Here is a 26,234-nt window from a genome sequence, read left to right on the forward strand (position 1 = left end):
CTAAAATGGTTGTTTTTATTCAGCTATATCTGTGTGTAGGAGAGAGCATATTGAAACCCTGACAGGGTAGGGATTTTGTTTCTAGAAAGCCTTGTTCTGAGGTGCTTTTTGCATTTTGGACAATCCAAAATAGCTGATGCAATAAAACATGTCTGCCTTCCTTGCCATTCACTTGAGGTTGCCATAATATAGTGGACTACAGTTGAATATCTACAGGAACACAAACTTTGGGAGAGTGGCAGCTTGTTTATCCTGGCTGTTCATCTTATTCAAACGATGCATTGTTAAATACCCACCCAAACAAAGGGCAGTAAGCACCCTTATTTAAAAATATAACGTCACAGGGTGCCATTTCATAAGACACTATTTTTAAACATGAAATACTAGGAAAAACTTTTATGTGTGGATGTCTTTAAAAAAAGATGCGTTGGATAAAACAAAAGATTCTTGATTTGAAAGCAGACCGAGAGATTTAAAAGTTGTCTTATGCCTTTTTCATAAGTCAAGATACAATCATGTATTGAAACTACTGGTCACGCTCAGTGTCTAAGCCATTTTTGAGAGTTAGTTGATGTGTGTGCCAGCATTTAAAAACCTGTTTAGAACAGCAGGTTTGTTTATTTTGCTTATGTTAAATATTTGCTCCAGGTGAAAGGAATTAGTCACTTTTGAACGATGGCGGGAATATCCTTTCCCCCTTTTTCTTTTAAGCAGTTATCAATTACATGGTCTGGATCTCAAGTACTGGTTTCATGTAGGAATTCAAAGATCATGTTAATTTTACATACACATATAACAAACTGCCTTATACTGAGTCAGACACTTGGTCCATCTAGCTCAGTTTTGTCAACACTCACTGGCAGTGGCTCTTCAGGGTTTCAGGCAGGATGCTTTCCTTGCCCTACCTGGAGAAGCCGGGGATTGAACTGGGGACCTTCTGCAGGATTGATCACACTGAGCTATGGCCCCTAAGATAAACAATCATTATGGCTGTATCCATTGTTTATCTTTATCTTTTCTCCCACTGACGAGGACCAGATGGATCAAAACATGTTTGGAATATTGGTATTGTGTATTTGTACAGCCTTGTATTGGGAAATAAATATTGTGACTGCATATAGCCTATGTATGTGATGGATTGATGGGCATGTTAGGAAGCTAATCAATTGTTTTAATTTTAAGTGCGATATTAGCATTTACATTAATATTTTGGTATATTTTTGAATATAGATAATTTTCCTTTTTGTTGTTGACAGTGGTTAAGGTCAGAACAGTTTTATTGTTGCATCTCAGATCAACATAGGTACATTGACCCTGGTTTGGTTCAGGATTGTTTAAATTACATGATAAAACTATTTTGTTGTAGTTTTACTTGTTTTCAAAAAGGAATGTTTTTTGCCTTGACATCTTCCTTTTCTTATTTGCTTCCATCTCACATTTTGCCTGTTTGGCTTGGATTTTGGGGTACATGTCTGCTGCAGTTACAGTCAATGATCCATTTACATGACTCACTGTGTCTATTGGCTGGATATCAGGGAGAGTCTGTAACTCTCTTTATTTTGACATATTTACATGCCACCCTGTAATTTACAAAATACCAAGAGCAGCTAAGAACAATTAATAAAATGCTAAAGGATAATTTTATATATTATTGTTGACTCAACTGAATCACAAAAACTAGTCATAGCGGCAGAGTCACTAAAATCCAGAACAATATATGTTAAACCAGTTTAGGTGACATGCTAGAAGGCCTGGGCAAATAGTTTTTACTTGGTACCCAAAAACATCTGACGTATTCTCAGGCAAACGTCCTTTGGAGGGCATTCCAAATATGAGGTGCCACAATTGAAAAGGCTCTCTCTTTGGTCACTCTATGGCTAACCTCAGAAGGAAGAGGGACTCAGGAGTTGTCTGAAGATGGGCCCCAATATTTGGGCAAATTCATACCGGACGAGGCAGTCTTTACATTATATTGTCCTCAAGATATGCAGAAGTCCAGTTTCAAACATTGGCACATCAAATTTAAGGATCTCCAGTCTGGAAAGACCTCTGCGTGAAAACCTTGTAGAAAACCATGATCCAAATAGACAGCGGTCTGTTTCTGGGTAAGGCAATATCATATGTTCATATAAGAGACAATGGCAATTCTCTCATAAATAACATGTGTGGAAAATCTCCAGAGAGTAAATAATACAGGTCTTTTTAAATGGCGATGATCTTAATTAATTCGGTATTCTTCTATGTAGCATCTTCCTGAGAAGGATTTATTTTTGTTATTTTCGTGCTACCTTAACTGCTTCATTTCTGTGTTTGCACTACGTCTGCCTTGGTGGCTAACTCCTCCCATCAGGGAGTTTCTGAAAGAAAGAACAGGCCCTCCTGCTGTTTATTCAGAAAATGTTTAACCTCTTAGTAGGCATTCAGCAGAAATAGCACAGGCTCCCCCCCCCCCCATGTTCATATACCCAACAATATGGATGGGATATTGCTCATCTAGCTGCTAGAGGCCAATTGTTTATAGAAGCTAAGAGGGTTTTTCCCCCCCTTTCCTGGATCTGATAGTTTGGCTTCCAAGAATCAATCTTACCTTAAGAGATTTGCAGCCTCTGTTACATTATGTAAGAGGCTTAGAAGGAGGAGTTGTGGGGGGAGGGGGAAACTATTGGTCTTTCCCAGCAAGAGATAAACGTCAAAAGGAAACAATTCTTTTCTCTTGTGGTACAAGGCGATATATCATGTAAGATAGCTTGATTTGCTAAAGAGCGCATATTAAAATGACAGGCATTGCTGAATACTGCTAGGTCCTGATAAATATCAGCATGGGAAAGAACAAATTTATCTCAATATGTCCCATGAAAAAGCTGCTATTGAGTGTGTGTAGTAAGTCTGCAATCTTCAAACATTGATGGTCCTAGATGTATTGGAGAGTGTGTGGCAGAAACAGAGCAAAGTGTCAACACAGTGAAAACCACATTGCATTACTTCCCAGCTCCTTTAAGCCTGGGAATGGGTCCTCTGACCACCTCAATATAATTTTTTAACTTGAGAAAACACTTTGAGACCTGGACAAATGTGATGTGTGATATGAATATAATTTCTCAGCTCCTGTTAACACCTTTGGCAAACTGCTGCTTCTGCGGGAGATTCCAGATGGTCTGACTGCAGGAAGTGCGGGACCAGTACATCGCGTCCCCAGAGACCAGACCTATATGAAATGCGACTGGAACCAGCCCAGGTTGTGCAGTCTGCAAAGCTGTCTTCCTGACGAAACTGTGGAGTATTGGGGTTGGGAGGAAAATCTTCTGTTTCAACATGTTCACGTTTATCTGGAGGAACGTTTTCCTGTTTTTCCATACTTGAAACAGTGTTTCTCTGCATTTGAGATGTTTGTATATAGCTACAAAAGCCAGTTTTCAGGAACCTTGGATTCAAGGGCCTGCATTTCTAGGTAGGGTTGAACCCCAACAACTATATTGTATTTACTTTAAAGCATAATAAAGTATAGCATGTTGTCCTGTGTCTGGAATATCTAGGGAAGGGGTGGGCAACACACAGACCCCTGGCCTTAAGTGCCCTGGCCTTAAGTCCTCCCCCCCCACTGAATTTGTCACTGTAGTAGTAGTGGCAAAACAATCCATGGGCATCTGCAGGAAGGGGCAAGGGGTTGCAGTCCCCACCTCTCATGTTTTGACCCTGTTCAGACAACACATAAGCCACAGTGGTTAAGAATTTTGAGCTAAACTTTATGGCTTAGTGTGTCATGTGAACCATTCTTAACCATGGTGGCTACATAACCACGGGTTAAACATGCTCACTAACCATTTGCTGCAAAAGGGTTAGTGCGTTGTCTGAACAGGCCCATAGTAGTAATAATACCCCTGTTGCAAAGGTTATTGTGTGAATCTGATTTTTGTGTGTGTTGCTGATAGAGCAGAACCCAGGTGCCATTACAGGAGGCTGGGGGTCTACCTGTTGAGAAACAGCAGAGGGATAAAACTGGTATACAACGTTCTGAAAGGCCAGGTCTACCTATCTTGGTAGACATGTTGCTCAAGACTGGTTACTGCTTAGATTTCCCAGAAACGCTGGACCTCATTTTTTAAAAAAAGAAAATGTACAACACAGTTATACACCAAATGTACAGTTCTAGGAAATATATGCAACTCCAAAAGAACATTGCTTCCACTCAAAATTCAAGCCATCGTAGCTAATGTAAAAAGTGGCTGATAACGTGAAAATAAAGTGAGTAGTCCAGGTTACTCTAGAACCCTGATCAAGCATACCCATTTCTCTTCACACTGCTAAAGACACTCCCCTACAGACTCGACTGCTAATCTCTAAAGCCTCCTTCCCCACCCTGGTGTCCTCCAGACATTTTGCTTTAAACCCAAAGTTGCTGGTCTAGGATAAAGCCTTTGGTCAGACCATAAGCACACTGTATGGTATTGTAAAGCCACTTTCTCTTGGCCTTGACACTGTTACGTTCACATCTATTGATTTATCTTTCTCTTAAATTTAATATGCTTGCATAGAGTGGTATTAGCTTAGATTTCATGTGATACTTTTCTTATGGCGTATCTGATACTATGAATCTCATATTGGTCCTGCCAACTCACACAGCAGTATATTTTGAATGGCCAGTGTATGGCTGTGTATTTTAAATAGGGTTGAAAAGTGTTTATGTACATTTTGATAATGCGCAATAGATAACTTTGACACACAGTGGCTTACCCCAGCAGTTCAGCACTGTGTACACTCACGCCCTTGCAATGCTTGCATTAAAGGCACAGCAAGTGCTATTTTAGGTGTACATGTTAACATTAAGCTGATCACTTCACTGGGTTGAAGGAGTTCACACCTGAAATGCACTTTAGATCTGGGTGTTCGCTACCTGAATTGAGACTTCTTATTCTCCTTATGTTTCTATTTATGCTAACTTTAGTATGGTTCATTGATATTGCATCACATCCAAATAATCCCATCATCATGATGCAGGATTGAATGAAGCTAAGAATGTCTGTTTTTGAAATGCATGTGATTCAGCTTTTATTAACTAACACTACTCAGTGTCGGTATTTGTCAGCCAAACAGTAGTAACTGTTGAATAGTTTAGATACCATGGTAGAGAAATATTGGAAGCCCTGCAAACACAGATGGCATGGCTGTAATTGTTATTTATTACATTTTTATCCACCAATAGCTGATTTTGGGTTTATTTATTTTATAACCCATTGTTTCACAAGGATTAGATTATGGTAAATAAATTGCATGGACAGGATGTGTCTTTAAATCCTTCAATCCTGAATGTATGTGCTTAATGATAAGTTTTGCTTGACTTTTGTAAAAAGAAATTCCAGTAATTGTGTTTATGTTTGGAGTCCAAGTTGGATACAAGAAAGAGTATAAGGCAAATATGTTAAGAAATGGATACGTAGTTAGTCTCTGCACTCCAAAAATTCTTATTCCAGCTCTTCGAAGGACCTAAAATGATTCCAACACACTCACTTTAACCTTGATCTCATGCTTTCTCCCTACAAGAGTAGAAATGAGAGGATTTTATTTCCTCCCAACCCACCAATGTTTAAAGATTTAAAGTCAATCTGATTATGTATTTATGTACTTATGTGAAGTCAGTCTGTTGATATATCCTGTTAATTCATGCTCATCCGGGCATACTCAAGATAGTGCTGCTAATGTCAAAGGGATTTGGTAGGGCAGCAAAATAAATGAGTGTGTGAGGTCAATTTTCATACTGGCCTGTTCCAATTTGTTTACAATGCTGTTTTGTTCTTTGTTTTGTGCATCCAGAAATTCGTACCCAATTGGTGGAACAGTTCAAATGTCTAGAACAACAGTCTGAATCCCGGTTGCAACTCCTGCAAGATCTCCAAGAGTTCTTCCGTAGAAAGGCTGAGATTGAACTGGAATATTCCAGGAACCTGGAAAAACTAGCAGAAAGATTTTCTTCCAAGATTCGCAGCTCCAGGGAACACCATCAATTCAAGTAAGCATGTTTTTCTTCATTCTCACAAGGGGGCACATTGATACTCCAGACACTCATTGAATAATGCAGTCTTGGTTTTGACCTCAAAATGGTGGGTCCTTTCAAATGATTGTTGTGGGCAAAAGTGGGGATTAGAGTAAAGCAGGGATGTCCAACATCTTTCACCTCAAAGGCAGAATTCAATTTCAGAGAAGCTCCCAAGGACCATATTCCCATGGTAGTTGGGCCAAAAGGCATAGTTTAGTTTAAAGCTCTTGCTCCCTGTAACTAAGTCGTAGGACTTTTAATCTTTTTTAAATAGGGAGAATTTCAGCCTTTTAAAATGGAGGGAAAACTGAGCAAAAGCTGGGAAACCACCAAGCAATTGGCTGTTGGGGAAAAGGGGTGGTGGTAATGTCAGGGATAGGGGGCAGGCTGGATTTGACCTATAGGTCTCAGGCTTGGCACCCCTGGAATAAAGAAAGTTTATGAAGGAGGTTTTGAATAGGCAGCAAATAAAAGCAAATATCAGTTAGTTGAGTTATTCATGTATTTAACATAATAGTTATTTCGTAACCCAATTTCTTGTGTAGTTATTAAGGACAGTTGCTACTATTCGTATTTTGTATTCATTCTCAGTTGGGAAGCGTGAGCTAGTTAGACATTTTTTTGGAGCTAAGATTGGCAAATACCATGCCTGACATTCTGACAGGTAGGGCTTGCATAAATTGATGATGCAGATTTAAATATGGTTTAATTAAAATAATTCCATCCATGTAGGATGAAATTTTGAGGCTAAAGGTTTTATAAAGCCGGTATGGTACTTCGTGCAAGTGGTGAGCATTCTTCATTGTCAGTCTAAAACAGTGGGCAGTGTATGATTGCCAAACAGCACAAAAACTATTGCCCAAGACTGTGTTTCTCTCACTTTCACTAGTTTTTTAAGAGTGTTTATTAAGCATTCACTTTCGCTTTTGATTTTGGGTGTCTGACTTGGGAGAACATGACTGATGCTTCTTACCATGTGACACATTCTGATGTTTGCCTTCGAGGATCTGAACTTTAAATGGACTCTAAATGTGCTTAGTATAAAAACAGGAGGATATTAATAGTATTTAATCTTTTTGTAGCTCTCTAGCTGATGTTTCACTTGTTTCTTTCAGAGAGTTTGTTATCTCCCTCTGTTGCTTGTTTGTCAATTGTTTGTTGAATCACAACTCTTGTGTCATTCTTTTCCCTGAGATGTAAAAACTGGTTTGAACCTACCCATATGCTACACTCATCATCTGAGGCTCTCCTCCAAGTGCCCTCCTCTGAGGGAGGCTTGGAAGACAGCAAGAAGGGGGATGGCCTTCTTGGTGGTGGCTCTCCAATTATGGAACAAACTCCCCAGTGAAGCCCACCTGGCACCGACGCTGTAACCTTTTCAGTGTGAGGTGAAGACTTTTCACTGCATCCAGGCATTTGACAGCATATGTACAGATTTTTAATGGGTCTTGAGATTTATTGATTGCTTTAAAACTGTTATATTTTTGTACGTTTGTTTATATTATGTATTTTTAGGGGTTTAATCTTTGTAAACCACTCAAAGAGCTTTGGCTATTGCACAATATAGAAATGCAATGCTATGTAATGAAATGGTGTGAATTGTGATAGCATCTAACTCCACAATACTCTACCTTGTTCTGAGTTGTGCTTTGTAATGCTAGAATCCTATTTATTCTGTATTGCTAAATCCTTTCTAATCTCTGTACCCCGTTGCTCCTAGGGTTTGCCCAATATTATACAACACTTTATTGCTATTCAGTCATTATACCTTCTTTTTATTAGATGATTCCACCTTGGTTGGATGGTTGAAGTCTTGTGCACTGGCAACAGCATCTGTAGCCCAAATTTACTTGCCCCATGTCCCTTTGGGTACAGCACTGCTCTTATGCTTATGAAGTATGCTAACATGACATTTTTATACAGGAGGAAGATGTCCTGTTCAGATTCAGAGGACGGTTCTAAGAATTCTAAGATCTGTTGGGCTCTGTAAAATGGAAACAACAAGCTGTATCCAGCTTGTAGCAGAGTATAAATCACATTTGCCTAGAGGTCATGTAAATTAACCATACACTGCATGCAGCAGAGTGTTAAAACAAGGCAATTCATTTGTAGGTCTAGTTAGAGTTGATAGTTCATACATATTGTCCTTAACTGAAAAAAGGGGGATTTGGAATGAAATGCATTAACAGCTTGGAAGAGAGGTGCATTAATGTGACTGGAATTTTGTCCTCTCTCTGGTCATTGTAAAATAGAATGGAGAAGAAATGGCATGTTTTCTATCTTTCCTAAGGTGTGAAAATGCCACAAGCTTTTAACAGGGGCACAAAATTTGGCATGGGCTACTGCCCTCATGTCCTTCTTGTGGGCTTTTCATAGGCATCAGGTTGGCCACTCTTGAGAAAGAGGATGCTGGACTATGTAGGCCTTTGGCTTAATCTAGCAGGGCTCTTCTTAGGATACAGTTATCTATGTTCTTCTCACGTTCAGGTTAGAGGACTTTAATGCATTTTACAAGGGATTGCCCTTCAGACAGTCCTCTGTCAGTCAGTCATAAAATAGAATGGAGAAGAAATGGCTTGCAGACAGCATTCCAATTACCCAAAACATGCAAAACACAAAAATATCTCAATAAATACACATCAGATAAGCTACTAACCAGAAATTAAACTAATTCACAAGCGAACAATTAAAACAACCAAACAGTTTAAAACCCAAGAACAAATGGATTGTTCATACACTCCAAACACCAACAACTATGGCTCTGTTCCAGCTTTCAGTCTTTTTCTTGGTTCAAATAAAGTATCATTAAAGCCCTCAGCAGTGGGGGACCATGTACTTAAAAGGACTGCCACCTTGTGTATCTCCCCCATTCCAGCACTTCTTCCAACAGGGTTAGGCAAGTGATTAGGCAAGAGGGCCTTATTACTGGTTTCTGTGGGCAACTTGATGGAGGTCTTTAGCTTCAGTGGTCATTAATTACTAGTGATATGTTTTCTGGTAGTGGCAACACTCCATGTATGGAGTTCTCCCCTCACCAGGTTTCTGCAGCTTAATTAGGTTAGTGATCAGAGAGGCATTTTTTGTGTTCCAGAGGGCTCACAATACTATGCATACCTGGTGAGAGGCCCTCTTTCTGGTTGAATTGCATTACAGGGGCAGAGAAACATTTTGTGTGCAGTGGCTGGATTGCCCTTGCCCCCATGGGCTGATGACAACAGGGGCAGGGCCCCATCCATGGTAGCAGGGGCTGGGCTTTGAACCCTGACATCATCAGCACCCAGGTCAAAGTGGTGGCTGGAGCTCCTCTAATGGGAGCCTGCTTTGCTTCATGCTCCTCTTGCTGACACTTCAGTTGGGGAGCTGGTTTTACTCTGGGTGGACTTTCTACAGCTAGGGAAAGTTCTCAGCAGAGCGAAGATCACCAAGGTACCAGTTTCACTCCTCCATTGCATTCCTCACATGGGGGAATGCAAGGGAGAAATGAAGTGGCGTTATTAGCATCTCAAAGCACTAACTAGCTTTGCTTCTCTGTTTCCATCCCCATATAGTTAAGGTGATGGAGGAGTTAAGCAACTTGTAACATGGAACAGGTGTTCTCCTGGCTCCTCTCCTTCTAAAGAGATGGGGCTTTGAAGAGAGGATGAGGCTTCACTAGAGGCCACATGGGCCAGATGGCCCAGCCTGGCAGGACAGTTTTGGCCTACAGGCTGGATGTTGTCCTGGATTAAAGCTCCCTGGATTAAAGTTCAGTAAAAACTACAGCTTCCATTTTCTGGCTGGTTCTTAGCCTTTGCTTCACCAGCCTTAAGAACATAAGAAGAGCCATGCTGGATCAGACCAAGGATCCATCTAGTCCAGCCTTCTCAGCCAAAAGAAGATTTAAGAGACACAACGCAAAAGCAGTACTTTAACAGCAGTGAGTCTGAGTACCACCCTGTAATGAAAACATCACTAATGACTAATGACCAATCAATTCAAGAAAAGCACTGCTGCAGCAGTAACAAAGCAGCATAGTGCTATGCATGCTGATTTATAAATAAGAATAACAATAACAAGAAAGAGTAATTTATCAATCCCTGTCAGAGTAGACAGGAAAGAATCAGCAGCCATCAACCTTCCCTAAAAAGCCATTAAAAACCCCCAGTGTGGTGAAAACATAAAGATGGATTATGGTGGACTTCCCTGGGGAGGCTCAACAGTATTACCACTACAACTGAAAAGCCCCTGCCTCTTATATTCAACTGCTGAACCTCAATTGGTGGGAGAACTGGGAGCAGGACCTCAGATGTTGATTGTGGTGTGGTGGTAGTAGGAAATATAAGAGAAGGTCCTTGTGGAACATAGGCCCTAAACTATTTAGTGCTTTAAAGGTAAGGATGTATATGAAGTTGACTTCTATAGTCACACCATTGGTCCATCAGTAATGTCTGCACTAACAGCATGAATGATTGTGGCCAGCTATGGAAAGGGGGCATAGCTCAGTGGTAGATCACATGCTTTGCATGTAGAAGATCCCAGGTTTGATTTCCAGCGTCTTCAGGCAGGGCAGGAAAACCCCCTGCTTGCAATCTCGGATAGCTTCTGCTTGTCAGCGTCAGCAATACTGGGCTTATCGGACTGACTAAGTATAAGGTAACTTCTTGTGTTCCTTTTCTTCTCTAGGAAAAAATATAGTTGGAAAATGAGTCAATCTGATACAAAGCACTCTAGTTGCTGCCACCACTTGGGCATCCAGATACATCAATAAATCAAAGAGTACCCCTGGGTTTCAACTTAATGCCTTGAGAAGGAATACAGCCTATCTAGCACAGACTGGTTACCTAACTTTGGTTCCCCCAATCAATAATACATCTGCCTTTGTTACACAATTTGGAATTTCCTGTTCGTTCTCTCTCTCTCTCTCTCTCTCTCTCTCTCTCTCTCTCTCTCTCTCTGCTTGCTGTTTATCTCAAGCAGGAAAAAACCAAGTGTGTAACAGATAAAGGCAGAAATAATATTGATATTGTGTAAATAGTGGATGTGGGAGAGGCTAGGAAGAAATGGAGGCACCAAAACCTAATGGGGTAGAAATCCTTATGAGACCCATGAACTCAGTGGCTGTTGTTGCTGTTGAAAAGCAAAGCCAGCTCATTGTGGCTCCATTCATTTTGACAGCCAGATGGAGCTAAGAGTAGCATCTGGTGAATGGATTGAGCAGGCCTTGGAACATACTGTGAATGTTGAACTAATTATTACTAAGTCCCCAAGCAAAAGCAGCTGGAGGGTGTTAGTTCTTCTATACTAATGTGAAAGTGGGGGTATAAGTGCCAGTGTATAAACAAGGCGGGGGAGATTTAGGACTATTGTTTAGACCTTGAACTCTATTTCATATTAAGAAAAACAATCTTATAAATGAGAGCTTCCCTTTAAATTGTATGCATTTCCCTTATTCCTTTCTCTGATGATTAGTTGTTTATAATGTTTATAACAAAGACCTATACTGAAGTTTGTTTAATGGAGACATCTTATGTTGTTCTGCTCCCTTAACAGTTTCCTCCATTACTGGTGAAAGGAACTATTGTATTTTTTCCTCAGAATTTTTTTTGAAAAGCAACAGTTTTAATACTGTGAGGGGCCAGGCAAAGTTCTTTTGGTTTGTGGAAGGAGGTGCATGAGTATTATTTTAGGATGAAGTGAAAGAAAGTCTTACTTTCAGTCCTACATATTATTTGTAAAGAGCATATGTGTCTAAAAATGCAAAAATATATTTGTTTGAGTGCTTTGTAAGCTATATCAAAGTAGTGTTAACATGAAGTATTGTTAGAGAGAATGGAAAGTACTCTGAAGTATCAAAAAAAATTGTGTTTATTTTGTTTGTTTGTTATCTGCTGATTCTTCATCTCTTTTGTCAGATGAAGGTGCCTGGTGCACTAATCCTATGAGAGGCTTTATCTTTGCAAAGCATGACAGCGTTCATTGGCACAATCACCTCAGTTCTGTGCAATGCTGCAAATTAGGTAGTAGACGGCGTTTGGATGGATTCTCTCTCTCTCTCTCTCTCTCTGTGTGTGTGTGTGTGTTTGTGTCTGTGTCTTTTCCTTTAAGATGTTCCAGATTGTGAAGGAGAAGCCATATACATTCAAGGCAGACAAGGAAGTCTGGTAGTGAAGGCTCTGGCCTGGGGTAGCTGTAGCAAATAATTTTGAAATATTTCAAGCCATTTATGATGACGATAATGACAGCCATTAGTTGACAGTTGTACCTGCTATTTAAGCAATAGGTACATGATATAAGTAAGAAGTATGAGTAGATAAGACTGATTTTCTAGAACTTCTGTGGTATGTTTGCTTCGAGGATAATATTGCTTGCATCTGCCTCATCCTGAACATCCCTAGTTCAGCAGTTCAATGAATGGATGTGTCTAGAGCGCAGACCATTCCTGGGTCATGGGCTGAATTTTAGTTATCCTGAGGTCATGGACAAAGTATTTGAGGGAGTGTAGCATATGCTTCCTCATTCCATGTGGTACTTGTTACTTATTACATCTAACTGAAGGGGATTGACAAGCTGGGACTAGAAGGCAAAAACATAGTTGGTTAACAAAGTACAAAAATAAAAACATTTGTCATGTAACTTGGCTTGCCTAGTTTTATTCTGCTCTTTTAACAGCAGCATAGATGAAAATTGGGTTACCATCTTCGAAAGAGGAAAATTGGTATTTGCCACTTGTGTGTTAATTAGTTTAATTACATGGAAATGAACAGTTGACTTTTGCTTTGTATTAAGGTTGAAGAGGGTTGCAACTATAAAAACAAACCAACAGACATTGAGTTGGTGAGAAAACTCATGCATGAACCACTAGGAATGGGCTCCCCTGATGGCCATTCTTTAAACTCAGTGGGTCTGTTCAGACAACATGCTAAGCCATGTTTAGGCCACTAACCCTTTTAGTGAGCATGTTTAAACTGTGGTTATGTAGCCACCATGGTTAGGAATGCTTCACATGACATGACATGCCAAGTCATGCTTCGCATGACACGCTAAGCCATAATGTTTCACTCAAAATGCTTAACCACTGTGTCTGAACAGGGTCAGTGTGGTTTTCCTGGTGTATTACAAGGGCTAACAATGTGGAAGATGCCTGTAGTTCACCACTAGGTCTAAGTCGCAATTCATGTTTTTCTTTGAACTTTTTACAAATAGGTATGGCGTTAAGAGGAATGAATCTAGCTTGTTCTTGCTCTGACAGTTGAACATCTTGTAGTTCAATGCAAATCAGTGTCTCAGGGCATTTGGGCTTCATTTTTTTAGTTCATTGAATATTGCCTGCTTTTTGATGCCTTTCAGCCATGGTGTTTAGGGCATGGCTAGTGCTGCATGAAGTCTAGTGCTGCTCAACAAGTTGAAATATGTTCTCTTGTGTATGTAAAAACTGTGATGGTAGTAAACTCAGGAGGTTTTACCCATTTTTGGAGGCCTCTAAGAGTAGCTTTGGAATGAAGAAGCTCCGTTGCTGCTAAGGCTTATAAAGTGGCTCATCAATTTTAAATAGCAGTAATGTATTATTGAACATGATGGTTTCAAAGGGAAAATGGAAAATGAGCTTAACAAAACTGAACCATTTATTTGCTTTACACATTAATAATCTTCAACAGCACCTTGCCTTAACTATTTCTACCTTCCCTTTTCCTAGTGACTTGGATCCATAGTAGTTTCTTTACCCCTGAATTACTTGCTAAAACTTTGTAGGGCAACCCCGAACTACATGTCTCTGTATACAAATAAAAATGGCTGCTAAAATTTTGGAGTCTCAGTTAGCTTATTCTCCCCTTGTCCAACTCCTTATTTGTTAAAGCACTCTTTGATGTCTCCCATTGTTCCACAGCTGGTCAAGCACTTGGGACCAAGTCCTTCTGTTGGCAAATGACCTTTTCAAAGTTTATTTATTTATTAATTATTACATTTATATTCTGCCTTTTCCCCTCAAATGTATCCATGTTGTTATGCCTTGAAAGAAGGGAGTGATGTGAACTGTCCATTAATTTTTGTGAACTCCCCAGAGAGCTTCGGTTATTGGGCGGTATAAAAATGTAATAAATAAATAAAATAACTGGTGCACTTCTTGATACATCTCAGTTCGTTATATGTTGCCACTGACTGCTCCGTTTTAGATTGTGGGCAGGTTCAAAAGTAGTATTTTCGTGCGTGTCAGTTGTTATCAAATGTCCTTCTTCACATTTGTTTTGAATTCACCTATGTACATAGGTGTTCAAATCCAGAAATATTGAGATTATTTGCAGAGGTGTGGTGCTCATAGCAGTGAATGCAGAGTACTTCAACAAAATAGGAAAATCGGCTCATAGATGAAGATTATTGTTTTGAGTTTCTTATGATTGTAAACCAGATGCATCTACCAGTTGGCAGTATAAAAACCTAATAACTAGATAAAAGTTTATTTTACCATAAGTATTTACAGAATGGAAGTTTAGTATACCAGCTCGCTAGCTCTAAGACCAGCAGACTCTTTCTGTCATTGCTAGTGAACATGGATGGATGGATGGATAGATAAGGAATTAAAGTTAACCAAAGAAGGCAAGGGAAAGTTACTTGGAAAATGGTAAGAAAGGACTTGAGAGGCTATACACAACAGGGGCTTCTTTAAGTTTTGATGGCAGAGGGTCATCCATACAAGAAGCAGAATTGAAATAGAGCAATTTTTGGAGAAGGAGGAATAAATAGTGTTGAAGCAGGTATATTTCCCGCGTTTCAGGTCAAGGGGTACACAAAGGACCTCAGTTCCTGGTTGGTCACGAACACTTGGGAAATTATAGCAAGCATAGGGTACACTTTGGTCTACACTGTAGACTCTACTACAGGCTCAAAAACAAATTCAGAATGAGGCAGGCATCCACCTGAATATGGCACCAGGGCAAAAATGGGAGAGAGCTAGGAAGGATCATGAGGAATCGGCTGAGAGCCAAGTGAACCCCAGGCATTTTTTGGAGCTGTGTGACAAGGAAGTGTTCATGCTAAGTTCTGGGAACAAAGAGCAAACAAGTGAGTGAACACTGGTTGCCCAAACATTGAACTACAAAGAAAGAGGAAGCAACTTTGGATAGATTCATGGTGGGATAGAATAATGGGATACATTGATTGTCTTTGGGGATGAAAGGAAAGTGTTTCCTAGGTGCTTCATTGAATTAAAATTAGCGATGAAGCATTACAAAGGCCATGATTTGTAAAGACAGAGGTACATAGAACAAAAGGTATCATAATGTGTACCTAGGTAGTGTTATAACCTGGTAATCTATCTTTAGGTGGGGACGCATTAGCATTGTGTCATGTTTCCTACCAAGGCTTTAGACTGTCCAGTTTAAAGCTACCCTTGTGGGCTGTCTAGCATCCTACATCTCTAAGGAAGACATTTGCATGTTCCCAAGGTCTGTGTGCATCATGACAATGCCTTTAATGGAGTCACAGTACAGGACACAAGGTCAGTGAATCTTAATTTCAATAAAGACATGTAGCCTAATTTATCAGGGTCAGATTGTTTTGCTCCTAGGTGCCATGAAACCCTTGTTCATGCAGCATTTTTCAGAACAATGCGTATTAGACAAAGTGCTAGGGCGATGCTAACAAGATAACAAAATATAGATTTACACATCTCCATCTTTTTGAGGATCATAGGCCAATTTACTAAGCTGTGGTAGCAGACTTAAGAGCCATGCAAATGCTCCTAGAAAGGAAATGAAGCTGCATGGTCTATGCCTCCCTCCAGTGCTAGTTAACTGAAGATGCTCTCTGCATTCACTGCACTTGATTATTTTCTGTTAATTTCTCTTACCTAATTGGAACCAATATATGAGCCAAAACCTATCCTTCAAAATTCACACTCTCCAAATTTTTCAATAGTCCAGTATGGCACAATTTCTTGTGTACCTTGACCCTGGTGTGGTACAGTTAAATGAACATCTGTAAATCAAAACAATGATTGGCAGTACTGCAAATAGAGTTTCTAACAAAAAGAGGCCACTAAATGGTTTGACAGAATCACTAGCCTGGGAAATGGAAAAAACCCTAATAAGTCACCTAGTCCTTCTCCCCACTAATGTGGAATTGTTCCCTACTGCATAGTTTCTAGTCTTGCTGCACTGCTTTGTCGGCACATAATATTCTTCACTTGATGATAAGATGTATATCTTGGGTCTTGACTGCGCTCTGGAGACTTGTTGTGATTGCTTAATGGCAGAGAATTGGCCTAATATCATTCACTGTAATTTTCTCTCCTCAACAAGATAGTGGTTCAGGGAGATGTGGTGTGCAGCCTTTTGTTTCACACAAAGTCCCCTGTGCTTTCATTGAATGTGCAGAGAGGCGCTCGGACTCACATGGGCTAACCCCTCCAATGGCCATTACTGTGGAGTGACAAAATGACAGGAAAAATCTGGATTTATTAGTAATTTTGTTAACAAATCTGGGAGAGGGGGGAGGATTTGTGAAATTCGAAGAGAAATCCGGATATTTTTCTGCCCTCCCTTCTCAAAGAGCCTATGAAGTTAAGGTCATGGCAGCTTTCAATTTTTCTTGTATCTATGGCCGCAAACTACAGTGGCCTGGAATGGCCTTTTATAGGTGCCATAGTTTACAGCCATAGATATAATAAAAACAGAACTGCCATGACCTTTACTTCATAGGCCTGGGGAAACAGGGCTGCTGCTGCTTGTTCTGAGTGCATGCGTGCTCAACCCCCCGCCCACTGTGTCATTTAAGAGCATATGTGGTGGACTGCATCCCCTTTCCTCCTTAAACAGTATCCTTGTTAAATCTGTGCTCAGCTACTAGGACACGTACTTGATTCATAAAGGCAAATCAAAACCCTGTTGTTTAGCATGACATTTGGCTGTTGGTAGCTCAGTTCTTCACTGCTGGCTACTACTTCATATATCTGCCCCCTCCACTCTTTAATGGATTACTGTTTTAAAGGCTTTTCGTTACTGTTTTTACATGCTGCTTTTTTAAAAAAAACTGTGGTTTTATTTTTTTATTCATTTTGGTGGCCACCTTGAGGCGCTTGCAAATGGCAGAATATTAATAAAAAGGATGTGTGGATATGGATGGATGTGCGTGCATGCAGGATTCACATTCATATAGTTGTGTGAATAGAAATACTCTTGTCAAAAAGGTGAAATCACCTTAATTTTTTCGTGCGCTTTTAACTGTACTAATTGAATGGGTGGATTTCCTGTTTTTTATATATGCGTTACTTTGTTGGTATGTATTGTATTTAGGTTGATTACTGGAGTTTTACCTGCCACCTTGGCTACAAAATATTCAGTTTTATCTGGGAACCTGAGTTCAAATATGTACTTTTAAAAACACACACAAATAAACCTGCAAACATTGGTGGTGTTATGCAATGCAATGTTCAAACCTATGATATCATTGTGCTTTTTTGGGTTGTATGGTACAGTGTATTTTGAAGCCAATGTTGTTTAGGGTATGTTATTAGACCTTATGGTAGGAATGTTTTTGCTTATTTGTTTGCTGGCTACAGTAAAGTGAACTCTAGTATTAGGGCTGTGCATACCCATTAGAAATTAGCTATTTTGAATAAAATGACACTTCCAAGTAAATATGCATAAGATTTAGACATTAGTGTAAAAGATCATAACTTTTGCTCACTCCTAAATGTCAAGTTAGTTAATTTTTACATACCAGATCTCTTTTTAATCAACTGTGATCTGATCGTATTGACTCGTGACTTGCAATGGACGGCAGCAGCCAAACAACACACATTTTTCAGAGAAAATGAGTTGCAAGTTCATGATCATTTTGCTCAGACAAATTGAACTAAGTTTTTTTTTAAAAGTAATCCTTTTGTTTAATTGTTTTATGCTTATAGGAAGGATCAGCACCTTCTTTCTCCTGTGAACTGCTGGTATCTTGTATTGACTCAGACGCGGAGAGAGAGCAGAGACCATGCTACTCTGAATGACATCTTCATGAACAATGTCATTGTCAGACTTACCCAGATCAGTGAGGATGTCATCCGGCTATTTAAAAAGGTAAATAAATCTTCATGTGTCACTTAATGGTTGCCTTTCTGAGAAACCTAAGGAACAACTCCCAGCTCATTCGGAGGCAATTTTGACACTCCCCTTAGCTAGAATGCTTAGGGAATTTGTCCATAATTATTCCAGTTGTGCTCCAGTGACAATGAGATCCAATTGCACTGGGGATTGGATACCTATTGGGATTTCCCTCTAAAACTTTTATAACAAGTTGTAAAACGTACCTGTGTGCTGAAAAGCCTTTGAGGTTGGTGCCAGGTGATCTCAGAGAAGGGCTTTCGATATGTGAGATGCCATGGCTCCTCTGATCACCAGGCACTTCACCTGAGATGTTAGGGAGCTTTTTTGCCTCTTAAGAAAGCTATGCGGCATTTGTAGTATTGAAAAATAAAATTCCTCTGGAAAAAAAGGTTACAGTACTGTAGTGTAATCAAAACTTGGGTTTAGTAAGGTAGACCTGGACAATGGTTGCAATGGCACTGAATAATCTCCTGAGCCTCATTTGTTGTGTTTCTCTGTTTTATTTGTAATGCATTATAGCTACTGATGTATTTGAAAATGGTCTGGAAAAACAGGGCAATTTTGTTGTTGATGGGGCTAGTTAATAAGACACATTAGGCGAGTACTTTGCCATCTTAACTGGCTGCCATGGGCTCACCTCAAAGTGCTGGTTTTAACCTTTAAATCACTAGTTGTCTTGGTGCCATGTTACTTGAATGAGTGTTTATTCCACTATTTTACCTACCCACTCCCTAAAGTCATCGTCTGAGACCTTTCACCAAGCTACACCATCAAATGATGCAAGGAGGGTGGCTACGAGAGAATGGGCTTTTACTGTGGTGGTGTCTTGTTTGTAAAAGGCCTCACCAGAGAGGTTCACTGGGCACCTCCTTTGACCCCATTCAGGTGGTTAAGCATTTTGAGCTAAACAGTATGGCTTAGCATGTCGTGTGAACCATTCCAAACGGTGGTGGCTACATAACCACAGCTTAAACATGCTCACTAACCATTTACTGCAAAGGAGTTAGCGGCCTAACCATAGCTTAGCATGTTGTCTGAACAGGCGCATTATGATCTTTGGGGCACCAGGTGAGACCTTTTTATTTTTCCTGGGCATTTTTAGGAACTATTTTAGAGACTTTTGGATCTTCACACTGTTTTATCCGTGCTACTGGTTTTTCTTCTGGCTTTATTATGTGCTGCTACTGTTTTGTCTTGTTTTTATCTGACGTATTTTATCATTGTTTTTAATGCTATTTTGTATGTTATTTTTAATTTGTACATCTTCCTCAGAACTTCAGTTATTGGGCAGTTTAAAAATGTAATGCATAAATAAACTTATAGACATAGCGGTGACAATATTTAGGACTAAGCTTAAATTAGGATTTAGGTTTCAGAACAGGGCTAGCCTACAGACTAAATATATACTAGGAATAGGCTGCCTATGGATGAAGGAAAACCCTATATTATCAAAATATGATTTGAGCCTAAGATGACATGAGCTAGAAACATCCAAAAACAAGCATCTCTTGTGAGGTTTCATCCACAACACTGTGTGTGTGTGTGTGTGTGTGTGTGTGTGAGAGAGAGAGAGAGAGAGAGAGAGAGTGTCTGTAGTGTGTAGAGAGGCCCCTTTGTTTCATTTTAAACCCCTTATTCTCAAATCCCATGGAGAATAGTTGCTAATGTTATTTAGGTTCTTAGACCTTCTCTTCTCTAATCTCAAATGTGAAGTATGCTTGTGGATCTAGATTTAAACTGTGATAATTTTATAGCATTTTACATGATGATTACGATGACAAATATTATTTTCCCCTGTTTACTAAATCAGTACTTTTCTGTTCATGTACCCTTTTCCTCTTTTTTTTTCCATTTATCCGTTGGGTGCATTATTTTATTGTAAATCAGAATTTTCAGCATCTATTTTACCATTTGAAATATAGACACAGCTCCAGAATATGGAAAATTTAGGCCAGCCCTATGTCCCAGTTTTAGAGGCATTACTTTTTATAAAAAGTAATGCCTGTAAAGCAAGTGTTAGAAAACATTGCCTGGCTTTGGTTGCTTCAAGTGTTTGGTTCTTGGACATTAGCTCTTAGGCAGGTCCTTTGGAATCCTGTCTTTTTCTGGCATGACCAATGGATCTGTGTTTATATTATTCCCTCTACTAACTGCCCCCCCCCCAGCCATACCCTGAACTGATGTGATCCTGGCATAACAGAAGTATCATTAGCTGTGACTCCATCTGCAACTCGCCCAGCACAACACCTGCTTTTAATCTGGATAAAGCAGCATTATTGAGCTGTGTGTGCGCATCTGAGATTCCATTCACAATATTTCCCTTGAGGTTGGAGTCTCAGTACAGCTTGCATGTCTCTGGAAAATAAGGATGAGCTAAATCCATTTTTTTTAGAAAAGGTTTATTTGGTGTTGTAATTTGCCATTATTGTGTATGTATGTGCATGTCTTACATTTCAAGCTAGTCTTTCTAGGATTTAAACCCTTGTGTAAGAATATCATATAGTCCAGCCTATAACAATGAGGATTCACTACCATCCTAGTGATCAGCCTATAAAATTAATACCATCTGTGACAAAGTGGTCTTGTGACTTCATAAGACCTTTTCACAAGTTACTGTGTCTAGAATGGCTAGTATTGTAGCCCTTTTCAAAATATTGTCCTTGCAATTTTACCACATGGGGTTGCTTTCATCACTTTTATTTTATTAAATTATGCCTTTTCCAGCCATAATTGCAGATGCCACCTTAAGAAATAAAACAAAATTAAAACACAAATGGTTGGATCCACCCGTAATGCACCTGAACTACTACTCATGCATTGGAGCTTCAGTTCTTACAGCTGGTCTCCCCCTGCAGACCCCAAATCTCTTCTGGAAGATCCCCAACCCCAGTAGAACAAATTTGGGGGGCAGGGAGATCCAATCTGCTTATGATTTCTGTTTTGCTAGCAAACGATTGGTGCCGGATCAAAGCCAAATCCAAGATCATGTAACCATGTGAAAGGTGGTCAAGGGGGTAACCTGGCTCTTCTACCTTCAAAATGGTTGTGTGGATAAGACCAGTGTCCATTGCCTAAGCTAATGCAAGAGTTTTTCCTGGAATAGACTTTTCAGCATTGTGTGCAATTCTGCCCAGCTAATGTTCTTCTGAGACTATGCTCAAGCTCATTTAATCATAGTTTTGTGAGCTGGCTGGCACTAGAAGGGTTAAGGACATCCCTAATTGTTCCGCAGCTGTTGAAGATTGCTCTGATGGTAAATTGGAGTAACATTTTGCTTCAAAGATGTCACTTTTAATTTCCCCCTTTGAGCCATTATTAATAGGTTTTGACATCTTGTGGGGACATACATATAGGAATAGTAATGTGTAGCAAATTTCCCCATTGCAAATGGGTATTTTCACAGTGTAAACATAAACAATTGCCATAAACAAAGGGATGCATAAATGCATCCATAATTGGTCCATGTTTGATTAGCCTCTCACAATATGCTACTGATGTTTAGCGTTTGAATGTTTCTGCTTTAGCTGCTTTAAGATCAACCATCATCTGCCTTTGACAGTGGGGCTGAAAATTCATTCAGTTTTACATTGAATTTTTGAGATGGCAGGATTATTCGATAATATGCAGATTGTTCATTGAGTAGACAGGGTTAGGGTAACCCTAACCCTAATCATTTACTAAACCAACATTTTAAATGTCTTCAGTGAGTTAACTTACATGCACAAGCTAGGAAGAGACTGTGGATAAAGCATGTTACCCCTCTTTTCCAGGTGTTTTTACCAACACCCCTTCCTCGTCGTACTTCCACTATTGTTTAAAAAATGGTCATCTCACTTTTGTTTCAGGTTTTCTAATCTTCCACCCCCACCCCCACCCCCGCCCTACCTTGATGCATGACATAATTTATGGATGCTGTTTCAAGTGACACAGAGACCATTTCAACCCATAGTTGAGCTTTAGGCCAACAGTGTTCAGCGATGTTGTTCTGTCTTCCTTCGTTTCAAGCAAGGACCTTCATCAGCTTCCTGCTATGTGATGTTTTAGAGGCTCTCCTCCTAAATCTTTTGAAAAGCTTATGTGTTCATTCCTTCATCTTTTGGTGGTCAGTTCTACCCATTTAGGAATGATTGAGAAAACTAGAAAACCATGGATATAAGATGCTAGTAGGCATCACAGTGACCCCACAAAATGCCATTTAACTTTCTGATTACTCTTCATGTCTTTATAGATGTTTAAACTAGAACCTGTTTCTATTTCTTGTGAGAAATGAGTATAGAGGTAAAAATACAATACTTTGTTTTCATAATGGACTAAATAATTGTAGGTTTCCAGCCATGTCTGAAAATTTGTTATTAATGCATTAACATTTGTAAATCTCACTTGGTATATCTGTGTGGTATATCTTTTTCTTCTTCAAATCATATGTAAATAGCACCATAGCAGTTGTGCACACAGGTATTTTGCTATATATACCTGTTGTATAAACATGCTTCGAAGCCACATCCTGTCACAGCTTCGAAGTTATGTACACGTTATGTACGCAAAGCTGAGCAGATGCAGATGCAACTTAGGAACATAGGAAGCTGCCTTATACTGAGTCAAACCACTGGTCCACCTAGCCTCATCTCTAGGGTTTCAGACAAGATTCCTAGCCTTGCCCTGCCTGGAGAAGTCGGGGATCAAGCCTGAGACCTTCTGCATGTGAAGCATGTGCTTTGTCACACCGAGCTATGGCTTTTACCCTACTGTAGTAAGTATCTACCCATGGTTTTCAGTTTTTCCTCTACACATATAACCTGTTTAAGTAAAAACATCAAAAAACCCTACTTAAATTGGGGCAAATGCTCACTATCAACATAACCTGAGATGACATCTAAGGCAGATGGGCAGATGACAACAAGACATGATTGTTTGGGGCATTAAAGCTTACTCACTTTCATTATTGGAATTATGTGGATTTTATGGAATACTAGTTATCTCAGGTACCATTGTTGTGAAACTCCTCTCTGCCATTGCTATTCTGCCATGGTTTTGAAGAAAAGATATAGGAAAGGAATTCCCAGTTACCTACTGCTGCTTGAGAAATAACTAATATTTCTCAAGCAGAGGTTGAGAAATAACTAATATAAGTTCTACAAATAGCTTGCCGCTTCAAGTATCCATGTCTTGGGATGGAATTGTTAGGTATGTTTGGGATGAAGGTGTAAGGGACATAGTGGTCCTGGTATATGTCTGTAACCTTTAGAGTGTATGGGGATATTTTGTTTTGGGCTTGGTTAGATTCAACTGTAACATACTGGTTGGATGTGGAGAGAGTGGGTAGGTGGAAATGAGCTAATGCAAAAGAAGGAAGTAGACACAGAATATCACTCTTCCATAAGACAGAATTAAAGCGTGATAGCTAGCTAAAGCAAAAAGGAGATCAGATTGAATTTTACAGAGGAACCTTGTAGAAAATGGAATATGATTAAATATAACAAAACCAATTAAGCCAAGAATAACAAGTAACCAGTATCTTCAGATAGCTGGCAGCTACACAGTTGGGGATTTTATGATGTGTAATGTTGTTTACACTTATTGTAGGTTGGTGATTAGATGGAGAATGGAGAGTAAATGACTAAAATCGCCCCAGTGGCTTTTTTTACCAGTAAGCATAGACGTCTACTATATGATCATTATCATGTCTTCTTTTTGCTACTTTGATGTATTACAAAATTGGGTCCTTTATTTTAATGGGAGGATTGAAGACAGATTTCACAGTGAATGGCAGTGTCCTTAAATACAAACAGTTTTCTTGGCCTGTTTTCTCCTTCAGCTTGTGCCATCTTCAGCAGATAATAAACTAAATATTTGTCCATCAAAGTATTTCACAAATTGGAGGAGTTCCTGTATTAGTGTGAAGTTTCTGTCCTATGATGAAATGATATTGCAAAAGCAAGGCTATTTGCTTAAAATAAAGAGCCGTTAACAGCCCAGCTGCCTTTTAGACTTACTTGGGAAAAAACATTTGTTATTACACAGTAACTTTCTTGTGATTAGTAGCAGTATAGTTTCACCAAGAATTAAGCAATTTGTGTACAGCACATTTCATCACAAATCATTAATTTGTACTTGTTGCTGGCCTGTGATGAAAGATAAAACAAATGTAGAAAACAAATCTATTGCATGGGATTGTGCATCCATCCATATACAACGGATTCTTAAATGGGCTATTGCCCACTGTGTCCATTCCCTGCTGGAAATATTTGGCCTTCAAAGGATGCCTGCACTAACTTAATGATAGCCATTCTGATCTCTCTTGTGGTGGGAGTAAAGCCCAACGGTGGGTTGTTGGCTCTTAGTTTGTTGGTGTCAGATGTCATGGCATCATCATGTTGTGACAGTTGCATAAATAATGAATAAGCAGTCATGGGAGATGGATTCACTTTGCAAGGATAAAGAGAGAAATCTTGAGAGGGAGGATTATGTGAAGGGGTCTAATTGTCAAGACAGATCTCTGTGGTAGGCTGGATAGAAAGCATCCTGTGGTGACACGATCGTAAGAAGGGATCACTTTGATCTCTAGAAATTCGTGTCCGCTAATATTAACACAGATGCTTTAGATTTTGTGAAATAAAATGGAGGGAATTATGCATTCTGGGCAAGTGAAAGGGAGCCCCTCGCACCATTTGTATCCCCTCAGCATCGTCAGCAATATTAACAGTCATAGCTGGCACCTACAAAATCAGCGTTAAAAGATCCATCTTGCATATGGGTTCTTGTTGCTGGGCTTTAGGTGACCTGATAAATTTAATTCTATATTTAACCTAATGTCCCACTTCTATATGGATTTTTGCCCCATTTTTCATAAGGAATCTATAAATTTATTAATATGACATAAATTTAATATTTATTTATTTATTACTGCTCAATAGCCAATGCTTTCTGGGCATTTCACAAAAATTAAAACCATGAAAAGCACATTAAGACGACCAACAGTCTAAAAATACAAAATACAATATAAAAAGCACAACCAGGATAAAACCACACAGCAAAAATTGATATAGATTAAAATATAGAATTAAAACAGCAAAGTTTAAATTTAAGTTAGATTAGATGTTAAAATGCTGAGAAAATAAAAAGGTAATCGTCATCATTTAGAATTCTGGGAGGTAATGTTTCAAGCTGATTCTTATAGCGGTGTATATTTTTTTCTTGGTCTTTATAAGAGATGTTTATTATTGTGTTCTGCTTAAGAATATTTTCTTGTATTAACATAATCATGTACTTTAGAAGCAAAGCAGACAAAAGGAGCTCTGCATCACAGGGATCAACTCACCCACCCCGGCTCAAAGTAAAGATTTATTACAAGATAATAAACAGGCCATGGGTTGTGGCTAGTTTGTTAACCACCTCAAAAGCTCACCCTCGCAAGGTTCGCACAACATGACAAACCGCGACACGTAGCCCCCCATAGCTTGCAAATACAATAGTAGCCCATGTACGGCATGGAGTTCCCATGGGTGAATTAACCTATGGTGGCTTACTGTGTTGTGCAAACCAGGTCATGGTATGCTAACATGCTTTGCTATGTTGTCTTTTTTAAGGAGCTCTAGGAAAGATAACAAGGACTATATTAAAAACATACTGTGTGGATCTTACATGTTATTTGATGTTATATACTGTTAGATGTAATGATTACTTCCTTATATTTTTCAGTGCCCCTAACAAAGGCAATTTGCACTGGGGGACACTGCATCTTATAATAAAGCTTTTTAATTTGAGTATCATTTTGAGGTTTTCCCGCTTTTTTATTTGCTCTTATAACCAATTATATCCGCCCTGCCCTGCTGGTTATTCCTTTCCTATGGCCTCATTGTATTGCATTGTGGACAATGTTAACAGGTTTTTAAAAACACTTAATTCCCCATTTTTGTCTGATAACAAGCCTACAAGCCGGCTGACAGTAAGAGAAAATTAACACACAACAAAAAAGACAGATTTTCGCCATTAAAAAAAGAAAGGCAGTGGAGATGGAATGCACTAGTCCTTGAAAAATAATTCAGGAGTGGGACTACCCTAGTAGATTCCTGAGTTTCTGGTTTCTACCAGCCCTTTTCCTTTCAGCTGTCACTGTATAACATCCAACATTA

At 39.3% G+C, this 26,234-nt stretch overlaps 1 protein-coding gene across 4 annotated transcripts in view; it reads left to right on the forward strand.

The window, feature by feature from the left end:
* Window positions 1-26,234, forward strand: part of SRGAP3 (SLIT-ROBO Rho GTPase activating protein 3) — a 215,266-nt gene that overhangs the window by 90,524 nt on the left and 98,508 nt on the right. For all 4 annotated transcript variants that reach the window (XM_063121465.1, XM_063121466.1, XM_063121468.1 and 1 more), the window contains exons 2-3: window positions 5,809-6,004; window positions 17,913-18,075. In XM_063121465.1, coding sequence (XP_062977535.1) covers window positions 5,809-6,004; window positions 17,913-18,075 — 359 coding nt within the window. The remainder of the gene's footprint in view (window positions 1-5,808; window positions 6,005-17,912; window positions 18,076-26,234) is intronic.

This window comes from Elgaria multicarinata, chromosome 3 (assembly GCF_023053635.1).
Source record: "Elgaria multicarinata webbii isolate HBS135686 ecotype San Diego chromosome 3, rElgMul1.1.pri, whole genome shotgun sequence".
Lineage (NCBI taxonomy): Eukaryota > Metazoa > Chordata > Lepidosauria > Squamata > Anguidae > Elgaria > Elgaria multicarinata.